Raw genomic sequence first — 22,806 nt, 5'->3', positions numbered from 1 at the left:
GCAAGCTCTTACACCTAGTATTAACCCATTTCCATTATTTTATGTTTTACCACAAGGCTTGTGGCCTACCAGCAAAATTCTGGCTGGCGGCTTCATAGCATCTCGCTGACTCCACCTACTCTCTCTCTCTCTCTCTCTCTCTCTCTCTCTCTCTCTATATATATATATATATATATATATATATATATATACTGGCTGAGAGCAGCTTCTTTATTCATTAGCTAATAAAAGCAACACATATACAGAAGGACTTCCCACACCACCCTTGTTAAAAAAAAAACTGTTAAAGATTTCTGTAAAGTGTCCCCCATTCCTTCCCTGTGCAATACTCTCTGTGCTATTCAGCCCTTTGTTAGGGATAGCCACATAAACACACACAGATATACAGCCATAGAAAAGGGACAGATTCACAAGATGGCATTTAGACAGACACAGATTCAGACTCATACAACAGACAGACAGGGATGACAGAAGACACAGGAAAGCAAAGTAGAGAATTCATAACTGGGCTCCCTGTTGGTTAAATGACACCAAAGGGAAGTGCTGTATTGATTTCTGTCCTTAATGCAACACCAACATGTTGTTGGTAATTGAGTTTATTAATGCATTCACGCTGATGCAGGATGGGCTGCTAGCTTGCCATTTCATATAGCGGGCTTCAAAGAAAGTACAAACTGCATGTATGCTGAATAGTCCTTCCTATGATCTCCACTCTTGGAATCCATGGGGAGAATTTGTCAATGAGAAGGAGGAAGGAATGGGAAATATCCCCCATGCATGATCTTTAATACAGAGGAAGTGTACAGGGGCATAAATAATGACCCAGTGTGATAATCATGGAATATTGTGCTGTTGAACTGTTTGAACTGGAGGAGACTTTTACATGATAAATTAGCTCTTAAAGCTATAGGACAAGAGAGTAAATTGAATCAACCTAGTGTTGTAGAAGCAGAAAAACTAACATAACCACACAACCCTGCTTTAAGACAAAACTTATATGATCTATGGGGGTTTGAATAGGTATGGCACTATTAGGAGGTGTGGCCTGGTCTTATTGGAGGAAATGTGTAGGCTTTGAAGTTTCATATGTTCAAGTTCCGCAAGTGTGGCACACAGTCTCCTGTTGTCTGTGGATCAAGTTGTAGAACTCTCAGCTCCTTCTCTAGCACTATGTCTGTCTGAATGCCTCCCTGCTTCTCACCATGAGGGTAATGGACTAAACCTCTCAATTGTAAGCTAACCCCATTAAGCATTTTCCTTTATAAGGGCTTCTGTGGTCCTAGTGTCTCTTCACAGCAATAGAAACCCTAACTAGGACATAATCCAAGACAGTATGAGGGAAATCACTCTCTGGTGGGTGGCCAACAGGAACTATCATAGATACCTAACTGGGGGTCCCCTGACTACTGTGAACTAGAGGACAATAGAGGAAGGACAGATGTGGAAATAATCGTGCATGAGAAAGGCAGTGTTGCATGCCCAGTTCTTTGTATCAGATAGGACCAGGAGATTTAACAGAGGCCGGTTCAGCGGTTACCTTGAGACTGGTATGGTCTCTAGTGGCTCCGATGAGTGGGTTGTGGCATGTGTCCTTTATTAGGAAAAAGCGCCCCTGGCAAGTCTGAACAGTGTAGACTGATATGTAAACAAGCTCATAAACTAATAAAGCAGTCAAGAGGGATGATTAAAAGAAATCAGACAAAGGGATCTGTGTGGGAACTGGAAAGCAAATTTGAAGCCAGATTAGTGTCAAGACAAAGTTCCTAAGGAAAAAAATGATAGTGACATTCAATAGAGCCTCTGGAAGGCTCAAAGGCCTGAAACAAAAGCTTAATTAATATATAAATGTCAGCAATGTAAATGAAAAAGACTGTTTGTCCCCGGGATGGGAATTAGATATCCACCCCCAACCAGAATAAGCTATGCACACTTCTCTCCTGGGAGGCAATTTTCTGTGCGTGGAAAGTGTTTACCCAACCTAGAGACCCTTCAGTAGCCCAATGTAGCCAATAGAGAGTCAACAACTAGGCACAGCTTAGCCCAGAGACAATCAGATGTGTGGGATGGTAGCAGGTGTGACATGGTTGTGCTTCCTCTGGGCCCTAGGCCAGCCCAGGCACCAGGAGTCAGCCGTAACCCCACGAGCCTGTTGCAGGTGGGGATGCATGTCATCCCTGCGGTAGCACTGCAGCCTGAGGAAATGGAGTAACTCAGGGCACGTGTTTGTGGATAGTGGCAGGTAAACTAAGGAAGTAGCTCCTCTTCAGACAGCCGTACTCAACACTGGACTGTTGAGAAAACAGCCGTTAGAAGAAATGGAAACTTTCGTGGTGTATATGGGACCACACTGTCATTTTCCCTTAGTATCCCCGAAGCTACTGACTTCTGAAATCAACTGGCAATTGGTTAGCATGACGGGTGGTCCCGCCACCATTTGCACAAAGGCTGCACTTCACAGGTGGCATAATGCTAACTTCTGGTTGTTTTAAGAGATTTAGAAAGACATCTGAGAGCTAGAGAGATGGCTCAGTGGTTATGCCCCTGTGGAGGACTCAGATTCTCAGCACCCACATCATGGGGTCTACAAACCACCACCTGTAACTCCAATTCCAGTGGATGTCAATGCCTCTGGCCTCCAAGGGCACTTACAATCACATGTACATACCCACCCCCACACCTACACATAATTAAAAATAAAACAGATTTTTTAAAAAGATTTATTTATTTATTTATTATGTATATAGTGTTCTGCCTGCATGTATGCCTTCAGGCCAGAAGAGGGCACCAGATCTCATTACAATGATTGTGAATCACCATGTGGTTGCTGGGACTTGAACTCAGTACCTCTGGAAGAGCAGCCAGTGCTACTGAGATGTCATATCTCCAGTCCAATAAGGCAGATTTAAAGAAAGAAAAGAAAGGCTTCTGAAACACACCCAAGTACATGGGAAATCAGTTCACACAAGGTTCAAGGGCCACACATAACTCTGAAGTCCTTGGGTAAAGCACAGAGGTCATACAACAGAGTAAGGAGGAAAACGTCCCCCAATAGCCTGTGCTTGTCAGTGTCAAAACAAAGCTCGGAGTTTGAACAGAAGTCCCTCGTTTGGTTGGAAATAAATATTCCTAGAAGCTATACTGTTAGTGGAAATTCCAATGCTGGGGGTAGGGCAGCTCCTGAGCTCTTGGCCAGGGATGCTCTCCAAGCAATACAAGGCAATTTCCACTGCTGTTGGTTTTTCACCAGAACTAGATGATAAGACCCTAATACTAAAGACACCACACACTTTGGTTGTGGAACATGGAGGATGAATCTTCTTGACCAACATTGATGCAACATTCTCTGGGTCAATGAGCTAGCTCAGCTGAAAAGTGCTTATGACTGAGGCTAAGAGCTGAGGTTTGATCCCTGGGACCCACATGGTGGGAGGAGAGACCCAACTCCCTCAGGTTGTCCTCTGACATCTGTACACATTCCATGGCACATGTACACACACAGATACAAAAAAAAAAAAAAAAGGCTAAGGAACTAAATAGGTACTTTCCAAAATGGAAAACTGATGGCTAATAATTTTTGTAAGACACATTCAATATCCTTAGTCGTCTGGGAAATGCAAATTAAAACTCCTTGAGATTCTATCTCATGCCAGCTAGAATGGTAAATATATATCTTATTATATATATAAATATATGGCAAGACATGCTGACAAGGATGCAGAGAAAAAGGAGCCCTTATTCATTGTTGGTAGGAGTGTAAACTGGTGCAGTCACCATGGAAATCAATGTGGTGATGTCACAAAAAGCTAAAATTAGAATTACCATGTGACTCAGGTTGTCCAGTCCTGGGTATACACCTAAAGGGTTTAAAAATACTTGTGTATCCCTGTTTGTCATAGCTTCCTTCACAATAGCCAAGAAATGTAATCAGACGAGATGTGATTGACAGATGAACGGATAATGAAAACATGGCTTTTTGTTCCGATATAATGAAAAAATGAAATCTATAAGAAAATGGATATGAGTAGAATGTATATTGAGATAGTTTGGGCTCAGAACGATATTCTATATTTTCTCTCCTAGCTGGGTTGTAGTTTCTAATTTTCCAATGTTTGCACTTATCTGGGCATGTGGGTAGAGCTCAGGAAATTAGCCAGGAGTCCAAAAGGGGACAGGGAATGTGGATTTCAGGTTGGGAAGCCGAGGGTGGTAAGCGATATTTAAATTAAGGGGAAATAAGTGGAAAGATGGCTCAGCAGGAAAGGCTGTGCATAGCTCTCTCAGAGTACCTGAGTTTGATTCCCAGCTCCCGTGTTGGGCAACTCACAACTGCCTGTAACTCCAGCTCCAAGGGATCTGGCCTTCACAGACACTGCACTTACATGCACACATATTCCCATATACGCACACACATGATTAAAACAAAGATGAAGAGAGCTATTGGAATTGAGGGCATTTAAGTAGGATGGAGGAGGGGGGTTGGGTTAGGATGCAGGGAAAAGTTTCAATCAAAAGTAAGTTGTCAGAAGAAATCCTAAGTAAATCTGATACTTGGCAATCTAATTAAAAAATAAAAATAAATGAGTTTGAGTGGTGGTAGCCTGTGTGGGTGGATAAAAGCTTCTCTTGGGAGCCATAAAGTTAATGGGAATCCCACTGCCAGTGTTGGGTTACCTTCCTCTAAGTTTTGGACCAGAGGCTCTGAGACCCATAAACAATCCCCAGAACTAGATGGTAAGACCCCCTACTGCTGATGACCTCACATATTCTGCTCACCAGATACAGAGAAGTCAAGCGGGAACTCACAGCAAGTCTTGCCTGCAGAGAGAGAATTGACATCAGCTGTCTTATTAGATGCAGCTCTTGTGTGTTATGCTACCCAGTCACTAAGTAGTATGTGCATATTTGTTATGCAATAATCATGTGGGATTTCCCTCTGTATGCTGCTGTATGCTGTGATTACCATTAATGAATAAAGAAACTGCTTTGGTCTGGGCGGTGGTGGCACACACCTTTAATCCCAGCACTCAGGAGGCAGAGGCAGGCAGATCTCGGTGAGTTCAAGACCAGCCTGGGCTACAAGAGCTAGTTCCAGGACAGGCTCCAAAGCTACAGAGAAACACTGTCGCGAAAAACAAAAAAAGAAAAAAGAAAGAAAGAGAGGGGGGGGAGAGAAAGGAAGAAACTACTGTTTTAGATCTATAACAGGGCAGAACTTAGCTAGGTGGGGGAAAACTAAGCTGAATTCTGGGAGGAAGAAGGGCAGAGTCAGAGAGAAGCCATGTAGCCCTACTGGAGACAGATGCCAGAACTTTAGCCGGTAAGCCACAGCCACAAGGCGATACACAGATTAATAGAAATGGGTTAAATTAATATGTAAGAGTTAGCCAATAAGAAGCAAGAACTAATGGACCAGGCAGTGATTTAATTAATACAGTTTCTGTGTGATTATTTTGGGTCTGAACTAGCAGGGCGGCTGGGAACCAACAAGCAGCTTCCCTCTACAGAGCAATGTTGTGTGACAGACTTTTCCTGGGACAAGGTACACATACATCTACTCACCCCAAGTGGGGAGCTTCTCACAGACTATAGCATGGATGCCATCTGAGGAGCTCTAGTAGGCCCAAGCATGATCCTGGCAGGCCTTGCCCTTCCACCATTCTCTCTGCCTTGCTAAACTATTTGATTACATTCTTAAAGCTGGCCACCAAGGTCTATTCCCTCATTTGGCCACTTCTTCCTCCTGAGGCGGATCACCAGGTCCAACTATCAAAGCATTGAAGTAAAGCAAGCAAAAACTGTTTTGGCTTACCCAATTAAAATAACTAAAATTAACCAGCTCATTCCCCCTTTCCCTTTATAAAATGTCATTTGCCTATGGACCACATCTGTCTTGCTTGTGTCTATCCAGAGGCAGTCTTTTGTCCCTCAGGGACAAATGTCCCTTTCCCTTCTCCATTCCTTTTGCTGCCTCCGTCATCCTCTGTCTCCTGTCTCTTATTCTCCTGCTATTTGTCTCTCTGGGGCAAATAAATCTTCTTACTGAGAACTTGATCTTAGGATGTCTTGTGTCTGATGTCCTTTCACCACCGAAGCCCAACTTGGTGAATAAATGGGTTTTATTGGGGTTACTTATAGAAGCAGAAATGACTCAAAAAACAGCTGCATCTCAAAAGCCCACCACAGCATGGGTGGCAACTCATAGGTAACCTGAATCAGACTGCACCATCTACAGGCAACTCAGCAGGTTGGAGAGTATCCTTTCGAAGTGACTGGGTTGGTTTGAGCTCATCCAGGCACCTTGGCTGGTTTCTGCTTCTTCTAGGAAGCAGGACTTTTCTCAGAGTCTTTTTTGCTGTTTGACTTCTCTGACAGTGCCTCTCACCAGTCTTTATTATTTACCCTTGGGAAGGAGGGACCTAGTAAATCTGGTCAGTTTCAGGGACTTCCTTAAGTTATTTTGAGTTGTTGCCTTCTGGCTTAAGGAAACTTACTTCAAGATGAAATGTTTCAGTCATGGAGGAGACAGCTATACAAGTAATCAACTACTTTGATTAGAGTTGAGGCCAGCTGAACAGAAGGGACATTGAAAGATGGTACTGTAAACCTAGTCAATGGCCTGTAGCTAGGGAGGCCCGACTCGGGAAGCTACCGATGTTATTTGTTATACAGTCATAAAATCCCTTCAAATTTCTTTCTAAGCATTATGTTTATGCCAATGTTTTATTGCTGTCAGCAGCTTTGGCCAGAGATGATTCCTTTTCAATGGTCATCAGTAACTATAGAGATTCACAACTGGTCAGGCTGGTGAGAGCAGCTGTCGAATGCACAGCCAGTCATAAATGAACAGCACGCCTTCATCACCCCTTCAAAAATCAGGGATCACATCACGCAAGGAGTGGAATGAATGGAGGAGGTGGAGGATGCGGGGGAGTCTGGTGACATAACTGTTGTATTTGTGTGTTCTTAAAAAAAATCAGTGTGTGTGTGTGCATATGTGTATATTGTGTGAGTGTGCCATGGTGTGTGTAGAAGTCAGAGGGCATTTCAGGAATGCCTTCGACCTTATTGAGACAAGGTCTCTTTAGTTGTTCCTCCTCCTCCTCTTGCTCCTCCTCTGTCTCTCCTCCTCCTGCTGCTGCTGCTGCTCTTGAGTCTCTGGGTCTTCTGTTCCTGAGTCTTCTGTTCTTGAGTCTTTTGTTCCTGTCTCCCACCTTGCCATAGGAGAGCCAGAATTATGGGTGTCAGCACATCTTCCTTTTTGAGCGGGTTCCAGCTAGTGAACTCAAGTGTCAGGTTTATGTGACTAGCGCCTTTGCCTCCTGAGCCATCTCCCCAGCCCATGGACACTCTAGGACTCACAACAGCTGTGGTTACCTGCAGAAGATCCGCACAAGTCAGGCCTGTCAATGTTGTTATGGAAGACAAATGGAGTCATGGGGTCCTACCTCTCCTGAGAACCTGCAATCAGTTAATAGTATTATAACAGTAATATAATAATAATATTATATATACTATTATATAGTGGAGAGGGGTGACAAGGCCCCCCTTCCTATCTATAGGAAATTTAATCATTTCTAGTGGGGGGAGAAACATCTTTAGTGATCCTGCCACTGAAAAGTTGCTGCTCAAGAAAGGGTTAATATGAGTTTTGGTCTTATGAAACTGTTACTCCCTCCATTTTGCTTCCTGGCCACAGTGAGGTGAACAACTTGACTTTGCAACAAAGGTTATAGTGTCCTGACTCTCAAACCGAGTGACAATGATGCTTAGTGACCACAGACTGAACACTCTGAAACCCTGAGCCAAAATGATCTTTTGTAGGGTAGCAGGCCAGTGGAAATTTACCCTGCCCCTGGCCTACCCCCAGCTTGAGACTTGGAAAGCTCCACCCCTGTGACTCAGCCTTAAGAGCCAAATGCTTCAGAGTTCCCTCCAAGCGTGGCTCTGGCTGCACTGTACTTTTCCGCTAGCTCATCTGCAAATGTTCTGCATGCTCCAAAGACCCAATAAAACCTGCCCCACCCCAAGCCCTCTGCAGTCTCTCTTCCCATGCAGAGGCAGCTGCCATTCTGCTCTCCCTAACCTCTTGTGTGAGATTGGTCGCATGATGTGACTTGGTGGTATCCCTTAGCCTCCAACTGCCAGGATGCCCTTGTGCCAGAAAGACCCTTATATCTTCCCTCACTTAATGTCTCTCGGATATTTCATGACAATGACGCAACCCTGACACACTGCCTAGGTGCTATAAGAAAAATAAAGACAAGAAGTAGCCAAAAGACAAATTGGAGGTCAGGGGAGACTGAACGTGAAGAGAGCTGCAGTGGACAAGGATAGTGATCCCAGGTGAGGATGAAGAGCTGCATTGGTCAAGGAAAGGGGGCATGCATTAACAGGTCAGTGATCCAGGGTGAGGATGTTATTGAGGTCATAGTTTGTAGACAATTGGGAGCAGCCGACGAGGCAGAATTAACCGACTAAGGAAAGTAGGAAGTCTTCAGCCACATCATGCAGAAGCCAGCAGACAGCCGAGACTTACTTGAGATCATGCCCCTATCATAACCACTACCAATCATCACACAGTTTCTGATGAACTGAGAGAAGCCACAATGCCATTAAGGTAAAGTGTTCCTAACTGTCAATCACATGTGGAGCTATTGAGGACAGAAAGTGAACCCAGCGCTTACACTGTATATATGAAGGGAATGAGTACATATACTCACAGTGCATACTGTGAACAATGTGTCTTAGCTTCCCAAATACAGGATTCTTCGCAGGACTTCATTTCATTTAGTGTGTGAGAATGTATTCCACAGTGCACAAACAGCTCAGAGGACCACTTGGAGTGAATTCTCTTTCCACATTGTGTGTCCTGGGGAATCAATCTTGGTGGGATTGGTGGAAAGGGCATTTACCCGGTAAACCATCTCACTGCCTGTTTCTAAATCATCTCTTTAAAATGTCCCCCCCCCCAAAAAAAATTGCTACTAAGAACATCTATTGTGTAACACACCCAATGAGAAAAAGATTTCACACTGATATGCCGAGTAAAAACGCACCAGTCACTTTCACATGAGCGGTGCTGGCCCCTTGATCTTGAACTTCCCAGCCTCTAGAGTTGAGAAATACACAGTTCTTTAAACTGCACCATGCACACTGGACACCTATTGTGCTGGGACCGGGGTGTGTGTGTGTGTATGTGGTGGGAGAGACAGGGTCTATGTAGCTCAAGCTGCTCTGGAACACGCTGGAAGTTTAGACATGCACTAGTCCCTCTATATGGTGCTTTTATCATGGAGGAAATTCAACATTTTCATCATTGTTACATTTCTGCAGGGCAAGTTTAATCTATATTATTATTAAGTAGTTTCCAACTACTTAAAAATCTCCTTTGAATTTAAGCAGGCTAATGAAATGATCACACAAAAAAACTTCAGGTATTGGACTGTGCAAAATAATCCAAACATTTCAAATGTATTATAAAACCAACATAGACAACTCAAAGAGAAAAAGTTTTATTGATATAAAATGCACTTATAAAATGTCCACAGAAGACATGTAATTTTTCACTGTTATATAAATTTATTGGGAATGTTATTCACATCTATTGTCACCTAAAACATACTGTAAACAATGAGTTATACCCTAAAACAAATGCATAACTGATTCTCAGCAATCATTGGTTTAATCATTAGTAAGGTTACACGATCACATCTATATTCTGGAATGTGCATGTACTTTGATGTAGTGTAAGGAATTCAGAGCATAACTGCACACCAATGCTTCAGAACAGTCACCACTGACTGGATCTTCATGATAGGACTCCCTCTGCTTGAAAATGGCAGCGTTTGGAGAAGGTCTGCAACATGGCTCCAGGACTCTCACCGCAGCAAATCTGAGGGCATCTGTGACTACGTGTGCACACACAAAACTAAAAGTTTACCTCTAGTAAACAAGTGCAACATTACTGTCAATTGTTCTGCATAATTAAATAGTAAAGTCTAAGTATCTGTAAACAAACAAAACACACAAATGCTCAAATCTATTTTTAAAAATGCCATCAGTCCTTAACTCATCTCATACGGTTTCTGTGATTACAACTGAATTTCTGAAAGGTGCATGTCTTATCTCCGGTAATAAGGCTTTGCAATGAGCGCTTCAAATTACAACCATGAAATGTGCATTTCTGACATTTATCTTATGCAGCATGAAGTTCAGGTCAAGGACTTCCAAATCCTGAATACCACAGTCCATTTCAAAACTCCTCCAAGTTATGGCTCTGCAGCAGGTTTAGCAGATTAAAAACAAAGTGTTTAACTCCCTCTACTTCAAGTATCAAAGAACTCTGAGGCTCAAAATCTCTAGATTGTAACTGAAAATACAAATCTTCAGAAAATATGCTTTGACAGAAGTTATTAACTGAAATAAGATTCTTAAGCTAAGTATTATCTGGATTAACCTGCTAAGCACAAGGAATTGATAATCTCAGATCTGAATACTTGCTCCCAAGTGGTAAGACAATTTGCTTTAAGACACATGGTTTCCAAGGGGAAAAAACAGAAAACTTGGAAGTTTTCACTTTAGTTTTGTTTCCTTTTGAATGATACTTGGACTTCGATCTGAACAGGGACGCCTGGCTTCACAGTACTTATGAAGGAGTCACTTTGGAAACGGACATTTTGAAAGCTCTGCAAAGACCTTACAAGTGTAGTCTTTCAGTGCCATCAGAAACCCTGCAATATTCTGGTACCTTAAAGCTTCAGAAGGAACTGATTTTCTGAAATTTTAATGCTATTAAAAACAAAAGGTCAACTAGGAAGCACTGCTGTCCCTCAACGCTGCAGACAATCCCAGTGTGAGCACAGCTCTCAGAGTATGAGGTTTCCTGCCTTTCCCAGGCTCCTGAACACACTCGTCGAGAAGCGAGTATCTCAGGGAAACTCAGACCTCACTGCAGAGCACTAAACAGCAAGTCCTCAGGTGTTCTGGACGGTTCGCCTAAATATTGGAGTGGGTGTGAAAGTGTGGAATCAACACGCTAGGAAAACAGTGTAACAAAACCAAACATTGACTATGTTGAAGCCTTGTCTAGAGTAACTAAAAAATAGAAATCATGAGTCTTCTATAGCATTCATTTAAAAAATACATAGAAGTGAAAAGTGCTATTTTTCAAAAAGTACAATTTTCCTCCCAACTATATCAACATGGAATGATTTCAGTTCTCCGTGTACTAAAAGCTGGAATTTTACAAAACTATATTGCAACACTTCACAAACCAATCTTAATCAGTAGTGGCTTCTGCTTCTGCTGGACCCCTAATCAGTCTCCGGATCCCTCTCTTTCCTGCAGGACCTTTAGGTTTAGCGAAGCTCTGCTTATGTGCATGTTGCTTAGGATGTACTTCGTCATAAAGGAAGTCTGCAGTCAGTTCATCCCCATTGTCTATCTCAATCTGCAAAAGAGGAAATCAGTAGTGAGAAACCATATAAAACAGGGAACATTCAAAACCTAATACACGCAATGAACCAGCTCGCAGGTATGGATGCCACACATGAGAGTGCCACACACCTTCTGCACGAGAGAGATCCAAGACCGTGAAGCTTCCCTTCCACCCTTCTCAGCGATGCGCTACAGCAGTCGTATAAGCACAGTCAGTCACAGTCCCCTTCTCACTGCCTCTCACTGCTCCTCTTACGTCTCAGCTATACACAAGTGAGCACTGGACCCTCTGGCTGCTCTGTTTTCTATACTCAAACACCAGCTCTTTCATCTTTGGGACACTTGGAATCACTCGCAACAGAGGCAGGCCAACAATGGCCCACAGACCAAATCTTAAGAACATTTCACACTTTAAGGGACTTCACAAACAACAAAAATGCAAAGCCTAAGATATTTACTGTCTGAGCTTCTGCAGTGTCAGCTAACCCTTCTGAAAGGTCCTCATGCACAGCGAGACCCACAGAATCTAGAGTTGCTTGAGGCACCGCACCCCAACAACAGCAATTTGTAAGTCTTTCCTTATGCCTACCTGCATCTAAGAACATATATGGAGATCTGGTAGCAGCACCCCACTTGGTAAACTGACAGAATGTTCTGTATATGTTGCACTCCTAATGCTGCACATGGCCAATGAGCATCTGCAATTACCAGTGCTATTAACAAACTGAATTATATATTTTATTCAACTTTACACTTAAAATAGCCGTGTGTGGCCTATAGCTCCCATACTAGATAGTACAGATCTCCAAAGAGCGGGGTGGGGGTGGGGCGCGGAGGAGATCATGACAGATCATCCCCAGGCACTTAGCAGGTTCTAAGGACTTAGGGTGAGACCCATGAAACTGAACATTTTCAGTGATAAACCACGGCACCTGAAAATTTACATGGTACTAAGTGGAAATGACAAAATACCCAGCAAAACCACAAGACTCTTAGAGAGTGAAGTCTACCTTTCTGATTATGTCCATCTGTAACTGTCTCTCCACGATCTCCAGCAGAGGGCTCTTGCAGCTGGAATACAGCATCCGCTCTCTTATGCTGCACGTGTATCCAGGCATTGAATAAATAAAAACTGTGCGGTAAAATAACAACAATTAGGACTATCACTTAAAGCAAGTCTATAGCCTCCTCAAACTTCAAATAAACCCCGCAGGAAACACGTAAGACCATGGTATTGAAGCTGGCAGGCAAAGGGAAGGCTCTGTGCTGAAGACAACGTGTCACATACCTATGGACTCTAAGTAGTCTCCTTCATGAGAATGCTTATACAGAAAGAAGTGGTAACGGGCTGAATCCTTGGGAATCCTCTTTGGCAAATCTTTTAGTTCTGTATTTGTTGTGTTGGCCAAAATTATTGTTTCATTTTTTATATCTATTTCCTACCAAAAATAAACAACATTTATTAAACAGGTAAAATACAAGTTAACTTAGAAGACAAAGATGATGCACAGGTGTGGATTAGCTGACTTTTTCATACACATATAGTACTTGGCAATTTAAATAAAAAATGAATAAACAATGACACCCTGCCTTAAAAGCAAAGTTAGTAAAAAACCAATTCATTAAAAATAGGAATCATACAAGCCATAATTTACCAAAAAGAACAGCTACTTTACAGCCATCTTACCAATTGTACATAGTTGAGTTCTTTGTTGCTCAGTTTTTCCAAAGCATGGAAAGCATCTCGAGAAATAGGAAACGCCACTCCTTGTAGTGTCTGATGCTTTGTGTCTACACCCACGTCAGTCTGTACCTAAGACACAGATAGAATTGACTGATAAAACTTTAGTTTCTGCCCTGCCTGTCCCCGCAACCGTTCAATTCCAAATAAATAAACAGAGGCTTATATTAATGATAAACTGCTTGGCCTATTGCTCAGGTTTATTCATAACTAGCTCTTACAACTTAAATTAACCCATAATTCTCATCTATGTTTAGCCAAATGGCTAGGTATCTTTTGTCAGTAAGGCATTCTCCTCATTCTTCCTCTGTGTCTGGCTGTTGACTGCATCTCTGTCTTTCCTCTTCCCAGAATTCTTCCAGTTGGTCACCCTGCCTAAACTTCCTGCCTGACTACTGGCCAATCATCATTTTACTAAACCAATATGAGTGAAAAATCTTTACAGGGTACAAGGGCATTATCCCACAGTAGAGAAGTGCCTGAGGGCAAAAAGCAGAAAACTCCACTTTTAAGAAAATATTAAATCTCACCCTTTCATTCAAATTCTTAAAACATTGTAAACTTAGAAGGCATATAGTTTCTCACACTGTGGACATGCAGGAGAGCATGTGACACTGGGTATGAAATACTGGGAAGGAGCCTCGAGTGAGCAGTTTCAGGACTTTGGAGTTTCCTTCACGGAGCCTGGCACAGGTCCAAGTAACTACAGTTAACTCTTCTAAAGTGTCATCAGGTTACCTCTTTAAATGCCAACTTTTCTTGCTAGAAGTTCTGAATAGTAAATGTATAGAGTAAGCATAGATTTTACTGTTCTACTGAACATAAAACGCGACACAAACACCATGCACTGAACTGAAATGAGGACACAGGACACAGACAAACCACACAGCTCAATATGCTACACCCGCAAGTGCCCCAGATGTATGGCTTTCTTTACTAAACAGCTTGTGTGTGAATGAGAGGATACTTGAAGAAAGCTTTCCAAGTACGTGTTTATGGTTTTTCTACTTGATAAATGACAGCTCGTAAGGGTCTCATTTGCAATATTGCAACAGAAAGTCAAATACAAACTACTTAAAAAAAAAATGAATGGAGATTCTACGGCATGGTACTGGATAATGAAAACATCACAGAATATATGCAAGTGCATACCCCAATATGATCCTCTGGGCTCTGATTGCAAGGAATAAAACAAACTTTCAAACTTGCAGAAAAAAAAGTCATATAAAAAGCCCTACTCAAATAACGTTAGCTTAAAATGCATGCTACATCCTTGCTGTCAACTTCATGTGAAGGGTACTGAGCCAATGAAGTGGCTACTATGAAGACAACGAACAGTAGTTTGGGACACTTATGCTTTGTAAAGTTTCAGAAGAAAGAAAGTAGTTACAAAAGTCAACTAAGATGGCTGCAAAAATATTAAAATTATGTCTCCAAGTTTACTGGCCTCAGAATGCTTAACAAATAACTCCAGCTCCATCTACATCTCCAAGTTCACAGAGATTGAAGTCCATTTAAGTGACCTTCAGCATTCTCCAGCATTCAATTTTATCCTCTTTAGCAAACACTGATCTCTGAAGTAATATATTTTAAAAAATTTTCTTTATAAGGTTGTACTAAATATAAAACTCTTTGCAATCAATGGGTAACACACGTCTCCCTTCAAAAAGTACTCAGGGCACAGAGCTTGTAGCAGGAAGTGTCTGCTTTAACACGTACATTTTGGGGACAGCCCTTTACGAAGGGCTGTTAGTTAACATGAATGCTTTACTTTTTTTTCTGAAAACACACTAAGCACATATATCCATCCCAAAACTAAATAATCCTAACCGATCCAACATCCGAATTTCAGTTACCTTTGTGTCTATTCATTCAACACATGGTATTGTGACACACTTGAAACCTTGAAAGCATTAAAGTTATGACTTACCTCATTAATTTTAATCTGTCGTAATTCTTCCTCTGCTGCCGTCAGTGGGGCAGGCGAAGACTGGGACAGCAAATACTTTTTATATCCATGCAATGATACATCTTCCTGTGAGCAAAGAAATAAATTATTATTTTCCAGAAATATAACCAAAGTGAGGCTACATTAGGAAAAACAAAAATTATTATTTGAAAAAATTAAGTGATAATACATAGCATTAACAATTTTACTCTCTTATTTTAATCTTCTATTTTGAAGGATTCAAAGCTTTTAACAAGTGTCTCCTTTTCCTCAAGTTTATAATCATTAAATCTTTTGTTTAAGTTTGATCATCAAATAGTGAACTGATCTCCAGCCTCAACCCTACAGGGCATATATAATTTGTCATCTGTAGAAAACTGGCTGACAGCTATTCTCAGTAATTTATTCTGCTTCCAAGTCTATATTAAAATCACTTACACAGTATTTGCAGAAGTATTCGTGTAAGAAAAAAGTACTTCAAAGAGGTGTGCTTCTGAGCATTGCTCTTGGAAGGCTGAGAGTGAGGGAGCTAAGATGGTTTGATGGCTGAGAGCGAGAAAGCTGAGAAGCCAGCCCAGTTCACAGCTAATGGGAAGTAAAACATGCCTCCTCTCTTGGCTAAAGCATATCATTTTCTGGAACGGACGCATAAATCAGCTGTTCAAAGTGTATTCCAATCACCTTAATTTGCGGATATAGTCATAAAGGCACCGGTTTACCATACCTCTGAGAATTTCTACCTCAGTGGTGTTTATTCTCAGTATCAACAGATACGAGTGAATTAGCATGAACTGCGTGTCATGAGAAATAACAATACTCTTCTTAAGCCTGAGACAGGGTCTCAACATGTAGCCCTGGCTGTCCTGAACTCAGAACACAGACGAGGCTGGTACTAAACCCTAAGACTAGGCCTGCCAAGTGCAAGGATTAATGATGTGTGCCTCTATGCCTGGATCCACCAGTTTTGTTTCCTGTTTTGGTTTCTGGGTTTTTTGAAACACATACACACACACACAAACGTAAGTTTTGCACCTTTACTGTTCCAAATACTTCATCTTTGATGTGGCCACCTCCAAATTCTTTTTTCAGAGTCGCTCTTGTTGCTGCATACAACATCTTTTGACGAACCTGTACAATTGTGCAAGTTTTACACGTCAGCAGTATTACCATGATAAAAAAGCAATGATAAATTAAACCTTCAAGTACTTAACCCAATAAGGATGTTGCTCACTAACAACTATAACATAGGTGTCTAAATGGGTAGTGACCAGTAAGGTAGATTTTAAATTATGTAGGATACTTTTTTAAAGTAGAAAACAAACTAAATTTATACTAAAAAAATTACTAAAATACAATTTCAAAATATTGGGGGGATTAATATAAAATAACCTTTACAGTGATAGTTTACTCAAACTATTATCAAACATTACTAATTAAGAATCAAATATTAGTGAATTGCTGATGGCAAATACCAGTAGATGAGGCACAGTGGGATGAAAAGACAAACGTTTTATTATTAAAGAGCTTTAGTAGCTTTCATGGATAGCTATCAATTGACAGGAACAGTTTTATAATTCTAAAGGGTGAAATCTGCTATTTCTTCCAGACGGAAGAACTGAAATGGGTAATCTTTTGAGAATACTGGACAGCGTTAACCAATAGCTTTCTATAAGAAATCTGACACTCTTTATCACACTGGGCTGTATCTACATCCCAATTCCACCTTTTAATCTACTTAGTCTACCGGCAACTCTCTTTTGGTTTGTGACAAGATTATCCCTCTATGGGAAATGATTGCTTCTTCTTATCCTTCTTTTAGCATGAAAATATTTTAGAAAAAAAAAAATTTCATAGTATTTAATGTTTAAGGAAAAAAAAAGAAAAAAAAAACTACAAAACATTACTCACATGAGAATGATCTGGAGACCATGCAATGAATATCCATTCATATCCCTGGGCATTCTGAGAATCTAACCTGAATAATACATAGCACGGTTGCTTGTCCTCCAGCAGAGGCAAAACAAAGGAATCGTAATCCTGCTCCCAGGAATCTGAAGGCTGACTACATGATCCAATCACAAGCTGTTCTACAAAATGAAAATGTTAAAACAAATAAGTAGTCTGCAATAGCAAGTGATAATATGATGAAGACTAGAAAAACGAGTTATTTCCCTATTACTATTGTCCCAGAAAAATTGAAAAGGTGAAATTATACAAAATAACTATGATCTGAGGCATTACTAAGAACAAATATAAAGATCTTAGAAAAAACATGGTTAAAATATTTTATATAAATAATACAAGGAATAAATATAAAAATAATTATAACTGAGTTAGTAAAGGGCAATTAGATTTTTATTTGTTAAAATATCTATGCTGAAAATTATATAAAATTTACATATATAAAAACCTCACATATATATAGAACTTTACTCAAAACTATAATTTTTAAATTTTATAAATATATCTTGTTTCATAATTTTTTATAGTTTATAAGAAACTATAAAACAAGCTTTGGCTCCTACTTGACAAGAACAATACTGTGGATTTAACATGTGGCCTTAAAGTTACTACACTGGGAGTTGTCATTTTTTAGGAACTATTTTTAAGTAAGATTCTGAAGGGAGTCTTCCCACCAAATCACTTGTGCACACACGGGCAGGTGTGTGCTATAGCACTATACAGCATCTTCCCTAAAGAGAGTGTGCAAACATGTGAATGTCAAATAAAAACATTCTTCTTGTTTTATTCACGTTTTAAAATAATTCACAGGCTATAAAACAAATCAGAAAAAATCCCAGAAATAAAGAGCAATAAAACAACATGCAGGTTATGTGAACTTCAAAACTCAAAAAAGCATCATATGTTATGCCGGCATTTAGGTAAAAGGAATTGCTCATATATATTAAACTTCCAAATGCAGCTACCCCAGGGGGATAAAAAGAGACATACAGTAGTAGTCCAATGATGTTTTAACATCAGAAAAACAGTAACATTTAAAAAGTTAAATTTGGTTTGGAGAAAACTATAAAGTACTAAGTCATTAATAAAAGAGGTAGGCATTTATTTTTTCAGTCTCTGAAATTTTCTAATTTAAAATTTTTCTCAAGATTAAAAAAACTGGAAGATATTTAGAAAATAAAAATTTTCTTCTGAAGAATTGCAAATTTAAGATACATTTTATCTTAATAAAAGATACATTTTATCTTTTTATTTTGTTTACTAACTAGTCACTTAGGAAGTAACATCATTCACAACTTTAGCTACCTTGAAGTAGACCTCTGCTCCTATGGAATATTGTAAGATTCTAAACTAGCTTCACATTTTAATAAGCAGAAAAACGCAAAAACAAAGTTGATTTATTCCCAGTTAATGAAAAAACAAGTTATTTTTCCAAACAAAAGGTTCTCGGATATTTAAGAAAGCACAGGGATGCTTTTGGCACATTCATTTGGATATGAAGTTTTTAAAAGTTCATCTAATTCTGATGTGGTCACTCAGACAGTTTTCTGGATCACACAACTGCTGTTAAGGAGTCGATTTATAATTTGCTATGTTCTTAGAATGTTTCCAAACAAGAAATGGCAATACTCCTCTCCGGTCCAAACAGACACCCCCCCCACCCCCCAAAAAATATTTCTACTTCAAAACACACTTTACTGAATTAACTCAGAAATAATTAGCTTTGTTTGTTTTATAGTACCGCATGGTTACTGATTTCCATTCTGGAAGGGGAAGCACTAACATGAGCCATGGATGAAGTTATCATACCAGAAACCACCTGGGGTTTCCCCAATAGCTGCACAATTTAAAAGGAAAACAGGCTGAAAGGGAAAATCTGAGCTTGTTTCGTGCTGATTAATAGTTCAAATTACTAATAACACTTGGAGATCTGAAACTGCAACAGCAAACATTCAAAGGGCACATAGTATCTTAAAATGTTAACTAACCATTTTCAATAGATATTTTCAGAAGTCTGTATTTCCCGTTTCTGGCTCTGGCAAAGATTTCTTTAACATCTTCACTTGCTGTGGAAAATGATAAAGAAAAACAAACTCATTTTTAGCTTAGAAGTACTTTATTTTGCTCTTTACACAAAACAAATAAAAATGTAGAGTGTATAGCACTTTGTTATTATAAAACAGAAGCACAAAATATGGGTATTGGCTATTACTAAAAAATAAATACTAGCATCTTAAAAGTATATGAACTCAACATTTTATCTACAGAATTCTGTAGCCGAAGTAACACTGAAGTGAATACTTTTAGTCAAACCTAATAATGGACAAATCACTTCATGTTTGAAAACGTTGAAAGTTGCCTCTATAATCCAATTTTAAGTTTGTGATAGCGCCTTCATACCCTGTATCTGTCCGTCAAAAACAACAGGATCAAGTCTCATATTCCGATAAAGAAAAAGCTTGTAAAGTGCACTAGATCTAATGGTGTTTATATCTTTCTTGTAGCTCTCAAAAAGCTGTAGTAGTCACTGAGCAAATACACAATAATTAGCCTATCCTTTGTGTATGTACTACTGCTTCCATTTCGTTCTTGTGTTGATTCCCAGCAAGACTCCTATTTCGGTATTACGATAAATGGCTCAAACATTGAACTTAGTAATAATTTTGACACATTTAAATGTCAAAATTAACACGTTAAAAAAAACAGACATGATTTTGGAAATGAGACATGAATTTGGAAATTTTTTACCTGGCTGCGTATGGAAGAAAGAGGTGTCAAAAACCCTTAAACACAAAACAAGTTGTTAACTGGTCACCTGGGGGAAAGGACTCAGTTGACTATTACAGGAAGTCCTCTAGTTTATGTTAGAACTCGTTAAATAACTCCAGGATATATTATTTGATCCTGAGGAGATGACTACTTCCAAGTTGCCTATTTTCAAAGCAGGAAATAAAGGAGGGTTAAGATACGCAAGCAACTGCACATTCAACAGTCTCCACGGGGTGATAAGATGCAGCCACACAGACCAGGCATTTCAGCTGCCTGGGGAGCATCCAAAGATGGAAAAACACTTCCTACTCAGGATTTCTCCGAGAGGAAAGCGCGCTCCCGTTCTGAGAGAGACAATCCGGGGAGTCTGGGAGGCAGCCTACAGCTGTGGGATTTGTTTGTTTTTCAAATGATCCGAGTGCTGCAACAATCTCCTTGACGGGGGCTACCGAGGAAAGTCGCTCGGCTGGACCAGGTCGACCTCGGCTCGGCCCCGTCCCGAGCCACACGGCTCGGTTCTCCCGCACCCACTGCCTGTTACGTGGCGGCGGCCCCACAGGGCCACCAGGGACGTGGTCGGGGCCGTCACACCCAGAGCCGCTCCAAAGCCGTCCGCGCCTCACAGCGCTAGGGCCCGCCGCCTCCCGGGAGCCCCTGCCCCGTGGCGCCGTTACCTTGGATGCCGGTCTGGTGGGACATGGCGGCGGCCGCAGGTTCCCGGCTCCGGCGCAGGGTGCGGCAGCGGCACCGGCCGGCGGATCCAGGAAGTAGCGGCTCCGCCTGCGCGTCATCTGCCCGCGACTCTCCGTCCCGCCCCCAGCACCAGTCGCCTTCGCCTACAGGCATAGGCCCCGCCCATGGCCCCGCCCCCTGTCCTTTCACTGGCTACTCGCAGTGCCGTCAGAGTCTCCGCCCCGCCAGACATTGGTCCCGCCTCTCCCGTAGCTGGCCCCTCCCCACGCTCCCCGACCTCAGCTGGGGAGTTTTCCGAGGCAGCTCCGAAAAGGTGACGTGTTAAGGTTCTACACAGGTGTGCACAGCGACCCCGCCAAAAAACTCTTAGAGGGGAAATGACCATTTCCCCAAACATACTTTTTGTAGTAAAAGACATACCCTTTGTTGTAAAGAAAAGGGCACTTTAAGGCGACCGATAAAACAGCTAAACATTTGCATAGCATAAGCAAGCTTGGGTTCAGGACCAATCCTGGCCCATTTTAAAGACTGTAGAGTCCTTCATCATTTCCCCCGTGATTTAAATTTTAAGCTGTTCACTTTTCAATTGGTCACTCACACAAAACCATAGCTCTGACCTCAAAAAGAAATAAAATAGTTTATTCTGAAACCAAACGTGGCTATAGGGGAGGAGTGCACAAATTTAGGTGACACCCCCCCCCCACCAGCATCATGTTCCAACTTGGTAACAATTTTATGATTTTTTTTGGTAGTAGCAGAACAAAAGGAAATTGCAAACCAAGGTATCTCTAAAATACATATTTGGTGGGGACATGGATACGGAGATTTCCTGATGACATTTAACCTTTAAGTGGTAGAAGCTAAGTGGTTTGAGCATTCCAAAAAGATTTCCCTAGTGGTTCCAAAAATGGATGTTAGGTGAGACACTGAAGTGGCTGTGAACGGGATGGCCCATGATAATTTGGTTTAGGACCTACAGCACCACAGTCCTACACAATCAGGTGGTTCTAGCCAATCAGGCAACCTTCTGAGTCGTTAGCAGGTGTGGGGTGGCTCTCTTCCTGGGCATTTCGGTTCTCAGCACCCTGTCTCGAAAATAGAGAGAGAGAGAGAGAGAGAGAGAGAGAGAGAGAGAGAGAGAGAGAGAGAGAGAGAAAGAGATCATAGTTTGTGTTCCAGTTCCTCAAAGAACTGAGTATAAAGTCACAGAACCACTGAGCTGACTTCTGTGGTCAGTTCTACCACTGAAAATCATGAATAGAGCTTCGCTTTAGGGCTAGCTCTTTATTCTTTCAAGTAAAATGTATATTCACAGTTACCCAGAATAAATTTGTATGGAAACAGCAGATAGTAGTCAAAATTTTTTCTCATTTTAGGCTTTTATTAGCATGCATTTTTCCCATGAAAGTTAATTTTATTATTTATTTTTATGTGGGCTTTCTACTGCTCTTAAGCAGAAAGCTAGGTCCTGATTTTAGAGCCTTGAACTAATAAATAAATATATAAGATTACAATATGCTAACATACAAATGCTCTTCGAGCAAAGAAAATAATGACAAGCTGGCAGAATCTCTCTTTGAGTATGGTGTATTTTAAATAAGCCACTAGACGGGCCAGCAAGATGACAGCAAACAAGACTGTTACATTCCAGGACTTGTGATCTCAACTCTTTCTTTACCAGATCCTCCTATGCACAGACTAGCCAGGTACAATCTGAGTTTTGGGGACTTCTATGGGAGGTGCTTTATTTCAATAAGTACTTCCTGGAATAATGGTTCATCCTGATTTACCAGTTTTAACTGTGGTGTTGCACAAAGGGAAAATTGTCGAGTTTCCTCGCGGGTTTTTAGCTGATTCATGTCCTGTTGATTACAGAACATTGTTTAAAAAAAATACTGATGAGATTAAAAAAAAAAATCTTTCCCATATCCATGCTTAGAAAGGACCATTGTGTGTTTAGCTTGACAAGAAAAAAGTCCAATTAAGTTTGGACCCTTCCTGTCACCTCCTAGGAAGAAAGCCCTTGTTTTTATTTTCTGCAAATATGTAGTTTATATAAAATGTACAAGGGCCTTAAGTCTCAACAGAGTTCTGATACCTCTGCCTCTTTGTATGTTGTTGTTATCATTACTCTTATTTTTTTATTATTTTCGTGAGTAGTTCTAGTTGTCCTGTAACTCACTCTGTAGATCAGGATGGCCTCAAACTCTCAGAGATCTGCCTGCGTCTCTGCCTTCATGCTGGATTTAAAAGCATC

The 22,806-nt window shown here is 40.8% G+C and overlaps 1 protein-coding gene across 1 annotated transcript; it reads right to left on the bottom strand.

The window, feature by feature from the left end:
• Nucleotides 1–9,496: 9,496 nt before the first annotated feature.
• Nucleotides 9,497–20,658, bottom strand: Twf1 (twinfilin actin binding protein 1). Its single transcript, XM_050130209.1, has 9 exons — nucleotides 20,531–20,658; nucleotides 19,076–19,153; nucleotides 17,034–17,212; nucleotides 16,158–16,253; nucleotides 15,108–15,212; nucleotides 13,124–13,249; nucleotides 12,725–12,875; nucleotides 12,447–12,568; nucleotides 9,497–11,449 (listed from the first exon to the last, which is right to left on the bottom strand). The coding sequence occupies exons 1-9, from the start codon at nucleotides 20,553–20,555 to the stop codon at nucleotides 11,279–11,281; spliced, it is 1,053 nt and encodes a 350-aa protein (XP_049986166.1). The 5' UTR covers nucleotides 20,556–20,658; the 3' UTR covers nucleotides 9,497–11,278.
• Nucleotides 20,659–22,806: the final 2,148 nt, after the last annotated feature.

The sequence above is a fragment of the Alexandromys fortis genome, unplaced genomic scaffold (genome assembly GCF_014885135.2).
Source record: "Alexandromys fortis isolate MF-2015 unplaced genomic scaffold, M_Fortis_MF-2015_v1.1 scaffold_28, whole genome shotgun sequence".
NCBI classification, from domain to species: domain Eukaryota; kingdom Metazoa; phylum Chordata; class Mammalia; order Rodentia; family Cricetidae; genus Alexandromys; species Alexandromys fortis.
Note: the sequence above shows the minus strand (reverse complement) of the source record. Positions and strands in the feature narration are given on the sequence as shown.